Source organism: Vigna unguiculata, chromosome 10 (assembly GCF_004118075.2).
Source record: "Vigna unguiculata cultivar IT97K-499-35 chromosome 10, ASM411807v1, whole genome shotgun sequence".
Lineage (NCBI taxonomy): Eukaryota > Viridiplantae > Streptophyta > Magnoliopsida > Fabales > Fabaceae > Vigna > Vigna unguiculata.
This window is the reverse complement of record NC_040288.1, coordinates 2246278-2253318: the sequence shown is the minus strand read 5'-3', so window position 1 is coordinate 2253318 and position 7041 is coordinate 2246278. Positions and strand designations below refer to the sequence as shown.

The following is a 7041-nucleotide window of genomic DNA, read 5'->3' as shown; positions in this document are numbered from 1 at the left end:
TAAAAAGCAAACAAAGAGAATGAAAAAAATGTTATTTAGTAAATAGTATATATATATATATATATATATATATATATATATATATATATATATTAAGTATAAATAACCAAATAAACAATATAAAAGGACAAATAAGTAATATGATTTCAATTATATCTATATTATTCAAATTATAATAAATTTAAGGATATTTTATAGAAATATATTACTCATTACAATTTTTTCTTTATATTAATAATTAAAAAATTATGAATTTTTATTATATGGTTATCTAAAATAAAACAATAGAGTAATAATATTTTGTTCAAAGAAATATAAAACTAAATAAAATATAATAAAACACTAATATTAGAAGATATATATAGCTTATATTATCCATCATTCGAAAGTATAAAGAAGTAGAATTTTTTCTTTTAAGATTAATTTAAGAAAAAGAACAATTTTAAATAATTATTGTTTTGTATAGGTAAGAGAAACCATATTTTCTTTATGAATTTATAAAGGAGTTTTAAAAACTAAAAACTAAATTCATATATATATATATATATATTTTGAATATTTATAATCAACGTAAACTAATATGAACCTTTATTAAGTATTAAATTTCGATATAAGTATTTAGATTTATATACAATATATGAATGATCTTAAATAATTCTTATACCTAGTAAACTAGTGATAGTGATCAGTGATTTTTTATTCCTAACATTTATCAAAAGATTTGTTTTTAGGACAATTTTTTTTCTTAGAAGGAGAGTTCCACGGTAGTTAATAGAAGAATCTCACCACCCTCCTTCGATGCTGGAAAATCATGATTGTAGCCGTTACAATCACGCAAACACACCTTTCCTATTTTGCCCCTACCGACTATTAAAAACGACCTTCTTCCTCCTTCGTCAGCTTCACTTCTCTCTTTTTCTTTCCAAACAAGAAGAATAAAAAAAAAAATCACCTCCGTTTTGTTTCTCTTCCTTCTTCCAACTCTATAAATAGCACACAACCATTGAAATCCCTCCCTTCGTTCTTCTATTTATCGTTCTCTCTTTTTCTCTCTCATTCTCTTTCGGTAAGGTACGACCTAACTCTGAATCTCGTTTGAATCTTCTATTTGCTTTGCTACAGTTTGTTCTCTAGATCTCTTTGAATCTTGTCGAGATCTGGCCGCTCCGATCTCAGATCTCCGATCTGTCCTCTTATAACTTGTTTAATTTCTTGAGTCTCTTGATTCGTTTGCGCATTGTCCGATTCCGTTATCGAATGTTGAAACGGAGTGGAAATTCACCTCAATTGTAATTGATTTGGACATTCCTGATCTTATTTTCAGTTTTCTGATGTTCATTTTCTTGTGGATGTAATGGCTAGGCTAGTTGTTTAGTTAGTTTCTGAGATGTGATTTTGGCTTGTTTTCTGTAGATCTAAATTATGATGCTGGTTGAATGATATTGAGTGATAAGCTTAGCGGAACATTGAATGAGAGTATTGCATGTCGCTCTTGATCTGTTGAGCGTGAACTTAGGTGAATATAGAAATTATTTAAGCATGTCAGGATTAGAGTATTGTTGTGTAAATGCATTATAAGATCAATTCACCCTTAAATGTTTTAATTCAAGCAGAAGTATTCTATAATTTTATGGATCAGATATGCTTTGAATGTTCTCTATTATCGAGTATGATTCGGACATAATAAAAAGTTATGAAATTATACTAAATTATAATTATACTCTCTAACTGATTTGTGTATATTATTCTAAAAATAATTTTATGTGACTATTGTTTTAATTGTTGAACAAGTTACAATAAATGGCACATTAGGAAAAAGTTCATTTTTACATGAGATTAGCAGAGTAAAATGATGTTAGTTTTTCTTTTTAATCAGTGCATACATTAGTAGTTTTTGCTTGTATTTGAAGTGAAGCCTTTATGCTTTGGCATTAGGGAAATGACTTCATTTTTGTATGGAAAGTTAGCTAATTAATTTTGATGTTATTCTGGAATATGTTAATGAGTACCTAATGGATATGTAATATACGTGCTTTGTTTTTTTGACTTAGATCACTTCTATTTGATTCACAAATACTTGACATTTTTTTACAGACAAACACATTTAGGCGCTACTAATGGGAAGTGTTGAAGCTACAAACAAGGTATTCCACTTCTAGAATTTGTTTTGTATTTTCACTTGTTATTTTGCAAACCTTATTGAACATTTGTGAAGGTTTGAATATTGAAAATATTTTTCCTTGATTGCTCAATGTTGGTACTATATCCAGCAAAACATAGTTTTCTTTTTGTTCTATAAAACCAACATAAGCTTTAAGATTAGTTTTATGGCCTTTTGTTCTGTTGCTGAGATATTTTTAGTGAAGTGTATATTTAGACTCTTTTTAATCATTTATTGTAGGATGCAAACGGAAGCCCCGCAGAGAAAAATCCTACAGTTGTTTTTGTCTTAGGTAAGCAGTTATCGGTTTCATTCAAGTTAAGTATCTCCATTATCATATTCCCTCTAAAAGAACTTTCAATCAAATTCTGGTGCATGAACTTCGTTTCAAATTGTTGAAGATGAGCCTAACGCTGTAATTTCATGCCATATATCTCCCCATGTTCCACTCATCAGTAACAGTTTGGTCTGTTGAAAATGTTATGAATTTCTACTGCAAAGGTTTTTTTTTTAATCCCTTGAGATTCTTTTCTTCATTGCTTCATTTTACATGCACGAGCTGTACTGCAAATCATGAATCTTCAATTAATTGTTTTCTAGTTTCTCAGCTGAAATTTGTCTACCATTTTGGCAAGAAATTTGACTGATGAAATTATTACTTTTTTGTTATTGAACTTTCACATTGGAAGAGGAATATTTAAGAAATAACATACAAATAATTGTAAGCTATAGTGAATACTTTGATTCTGGGTATTTATAAATTATTTGCAGATTGCAATCGCTAATATAAGGGCTTATTTTTTGTTGTTTAGCTTATGGCACACAACTTTTTGTTATGACCCTTTTTCTTTTTATGAGTGAATTTATTTATCATTTTTGTCTAATGTGTTCATTGGAATTTACTGTGGATTTTTTTCTGACTTTCTAAGATGGTTATTGATCTGATAATGGTATAGGGGGCCCAGGCAGTGGAAAGGGTACGCAATGTGCAAATATTGTTGACAATTTTAAGTTTACTCACCTCAGTGCGGGGGATCTTCTGCGAGCAGAAATCAAATCTGGTTCTGAGAATGGGTGGGTACAAGTTATATTCGTTATGTTAATATGTTATTCATAAATTTATAAACCTGTTCTGAATTGATCACTTAATCTTGTCTCTATTAGAAACATCAATTGACTAGCTGTTCAATAGGTAGTATAATTTTCATCTTGTTATTATATTAAAAATTATATACGCACAGAAAAAACTTTTTTTGTTGCCACACATCTTTATATACGCACAGAAAAAACTGTTCAATACGCACAGAAAAGACTTCATTTCCTTTTTATGCAGTTTTCTTATTTATGAGGACTTCATCTATTTTGAAGTTATAGAAATAAGTATATAACTGAAAAGGGATACATAACCTTTTTCTTTTCTTAAAATTGATAGATATGCATGTGGATTCAGTTTCATATTATGCTTTTGGCTTCTTTGATTATATCACAGGTGAAAATTGCCCATAGTTGTGGATGAGTACATTTTGTCCCTTCTTTCTTTTGCTTTTTAGTCAATAAAGATGCAAATTATCCCATAACATTGGTGTTAGGTCATGTACTCATGTTCATTTTCTGCGAAATATCTAATTATGTCTTTTTGTATACTTAATTCCTTTTGAACTTTGTCTGCTGAGCGATGGACACCGTTGTTAGTCTACCATCTTTTGTATTGTTGGGCTTAAATGGTCTATATCATTTACCATTAACTTCTCGTTCATTTCATTTGTTTGACAGTACAATGATTCAGAATATGATTAAAGAAGGGAAAATTGTTCCCTCTGAGGTAACAATTAAGCTCTTACAAAAAGCAATGAAGGAAAGTGGCAATGACAAATTTCTTATTGATGGTTTTCCCCGCAATGAGGAAAATCGTGCAGCATTTGAGAAAGTGGTAATTGAGATACTAAAATTTAAATAAATAAATAATTTTAACTATTTTGATATGGATAATGGTGTACTAACTTTGATTTCCAAAATGCATTATGGCTTGGCAGACAGGAATAGAGCCAGCTTTTGTCCTATATTTTGATTGCCCTGAGGAAGAGATGGAGAGGCGACTTCTTAGTAGGAACCAGGTTGAGGTTTATTTTTGTTTTGTTTTAGTTATTTGTATTTCCTTTTGCTAGTCATCACTGAAGACCATTTCTCAATTATAAAGGGTCGAGAAGATGACAATATTGAAACAATAAGGAAGCGGTTCAAGGTGTTCTTGGAGTCTAGTCTTCCTGTGATTAATTATTATGATGCAAAAGGAAAAGTTCGCAAGGTAATTTGTTCTACCATAGTTTCATAAGTTTCTCAGTTTCTTTTGTAGGGGCATCAATAAATTGTTTCTTTTGTAGATCAATGCTGCGAGATCTGTTGAAGAGGTATTTGAGACAGTGAAAGGAATTTTTGGTTCCAAGAATGAGAAGGTAAATCATTATGTTCGTCTTATGTCAAGACTTTATATGTATAAGTTCCATTTTGTATCAAAGACAAAATTTGGGAACCATTGTCTTCCTTGTTAATTAGTAATGTACATGTCTTGATAGTATACTGTGTTGTATTGTATACTATAATTTCGCTAATGATCGACTCCTGTCATGCCTGAATATTTTAAGATGTTTAATTTTATATACATTATTATGATGTTACTATAATATTTAAATATAACTTTGATTACCTTTTTTTTTCATTATCAATTTTATTTGTTTAGTATACATTAATGATAGGGTTGATATATTTTTTTCCGAATAAATAAAGACATAGGCAACATGAATGAAAATCTTATCTAAAAGTGTGTGCCATCAAGTAGACATATTAACATAAATCTCAATTGGACACAAATATGAATTCAGTAAGCTGTGCTTGTGTGGCCTTCATGAAAACTTTGAAGAACCAATTGCTGGCTCTCAGCCTATGCTTTCAAGAGGAAAGAACAATTATTAATTATCTAGAACATTCTCTAATGGCAAACCTACTATTGTACGTTTGAGAAACATGAAGCCTTAATCCTTAAACATTCTTAAACCCTCAAGGGATATCAAGTTTTCTGATTAGACTACTCTTTGAATCAACTATTGAAACAATTATATGAATCCTAGTTTGTGCACATGTAAGTATCGAGAATAGCAAAAGTTGCAATATATTGACTTTCCTACCAGACTACTTTCTGGTTTCGTAAGGAAAGGATTCTTGAGATGAAAAGCTTTTGAAACTTACTTAAATTGCAATATAAATTAAGACAAGTACAAATGAAAATGTACATTGCATGTGATCCTTCTATTCTCACTTGTCAGACGAGTGAGAACTTCCTGAGAAGTTTCAGGAGTAACTCTAAATTATAAAAGATCAACTTTTCACCAGAGACAAATGATTATTATTTTTCATTAAAACTAAGTTTTCTAATCATGCTATTTCAACTGTAATATTTCTTGGAGTTGATGTTCATCTGTCTTATTTGCAGGCTGAATGAGCATGTTAACCTTGAGTCCACGGTGGAAATTTGGAGGTAAATGTTGCATCATGAATGATATATAAAAGCATATATTTTATACTGATGCATTTTACTGTCCTACTTGTCTTCATGATCACGCATCTAACTAGTGGAAGTAATCAATTCTTGAAGTTTAGATTTTTTTTTTTTGTTTCGCATTTTAAAATTTCATGCATATTAGTATCATCCTTCCAAAGTGGTAATGAATCAATTCTTGTTGCATTTGCTTTGGGATACTCGATCAACCATCTTTTGGTAATGCTTTTAGATATTCTTCATGTGTGGTTAGTGATGAAGTGAAGAATATTCTCAATTGAATTATCCAAGTTGTAGCCCTAATTTTGGCTTGTTATGATGGGTCATGTCTATGCTTGATTTTGTTTTCTTTTATTACCTCTTTCCATTCCTATTAAATTTAGAATTTTTTACTTAAAAAAGGTTTAAACTCATACCCGATCACAACTTCCTTTTGTGGAAGTGATGATGTTGCAGAAACTTTACAATTAAGGCATCTTCGCAAAATCACTGGAATGAAGTCTTTAAGACTAACCAAAAGGATCTGTATTTTATATTTTATTCGTTTTCATACGTTGGATAATAGAGTTTATAAATAGGTTTTTCCATATTTGCATCATTCATTTCCCAGTCAATCGCATACGAATATCATTTATCATTATTACATGTGAATAGGATCTGATTTACATCTTGTTATTGTTTTCCAGGTCATATCAGTATCGGTTGCTTGTTCTGTTGTCTCACATTTTGTCATTACTTAAATAGAAAATTGTAGCTTATACCTGAGGGTTTTACCTCTGTATTCTATTGTTATAATAGCTTGTTGTCATTCATTGATTTTGCAATAAAGATTTGTGTCCTGCTTATATGTACTTTTTATCACTGGGAAATAAAACACAAAAATTACATCCTCACACATGAAACCTCAAGAACATCAGCTAATAGATTAAAGCGGCTATAAAATTCTCTGGTTTATAATTTGAAAAGCTGAATACGAAATGTACCGTTATTGGGAATCGAATTACATTTCAGACACGAAGACTTTAATATGGCAGGTGAAAATATTTTCTAGTTATAAAAGTAAAATTTCGATCTACTTAAAGTTTACAATGATTTAAGACTACTAGTATCAACTTTTAATATTGAAAAAATGTTATTATTTATATTGTATGTTTTTTGTTATATCTGTGTTTCTCATCCCTCGTTTATATTAAAATTTAAATTAACATTTTAATTTGATTTTGAATTATTTATCTATCTTTTGTAATAATAAAAGTAAATTTTACTTTCTTATTGTTAATCTCTATATTAAATTTTTATCGAGAAGTTGGAATCAACATGCCGATCC

The 7041-nt window shown here is 29.7% G+C and overlaps 1 protein-coding gene across 4 annotated transcripts; it reads left to right on the top strand.

The window, feature by feature from the left end:
- Nucleotides 1-798: 798 nt before the first annotated feature.
- LOC114167530 (UMP-CMP kinase 3-like) lies at nucleotides 799-6607 on the top strand. Of its 4 annotated transcripts, XM_028052633.1 has the most exons (10): nucleotides 800-1071; nucleotides 2095-2144; nucleotides 2402-2453; nucleotides 3118-3235; nucleotides 3935-4091; nucleotides 4195-4275; nucleotides 4359-4466; nucleotides 4543-4614; nucleotides 5649-5693; nucleotides 6401-6607. In XM_028052633.1, the coding sequence occupies exons 2-9, from the start codon at nucleotides 2118-2120 to the stop codon at nucleotides 5655-5657; spliced, it is 624 nt and encodes a 207-aa protein (XP_027908434.1). In that variant the 5' UTR covers nucleotides 800-1071; nucleotides 2095-2117; the 3' UTR covers nucleotides 5658-5693; nucleotides 6401-6607. The 4 variants fall into 4 exon arrangements, with proteins under 4 accessions (XP_027908432.1, XP_027908434.1, XP_027908431.1 ...); XM_028052631.1 differs by lacking the exons at nucleotides 5649-5693; nucleotides 6401-6607 and having other exon boundaries at nucleotides 799-1071; nucleotides 4543-4836; XM_028052630.1 differs by lacking the exons at nucleotides 5649-5693; nucleotides 6401-6607 and having other exon boundaries at nucleotides 827-1066; nucleotides 4543-4710.
- Nucleotides 6608-7041: the final 434 nt, after the last annotated feature.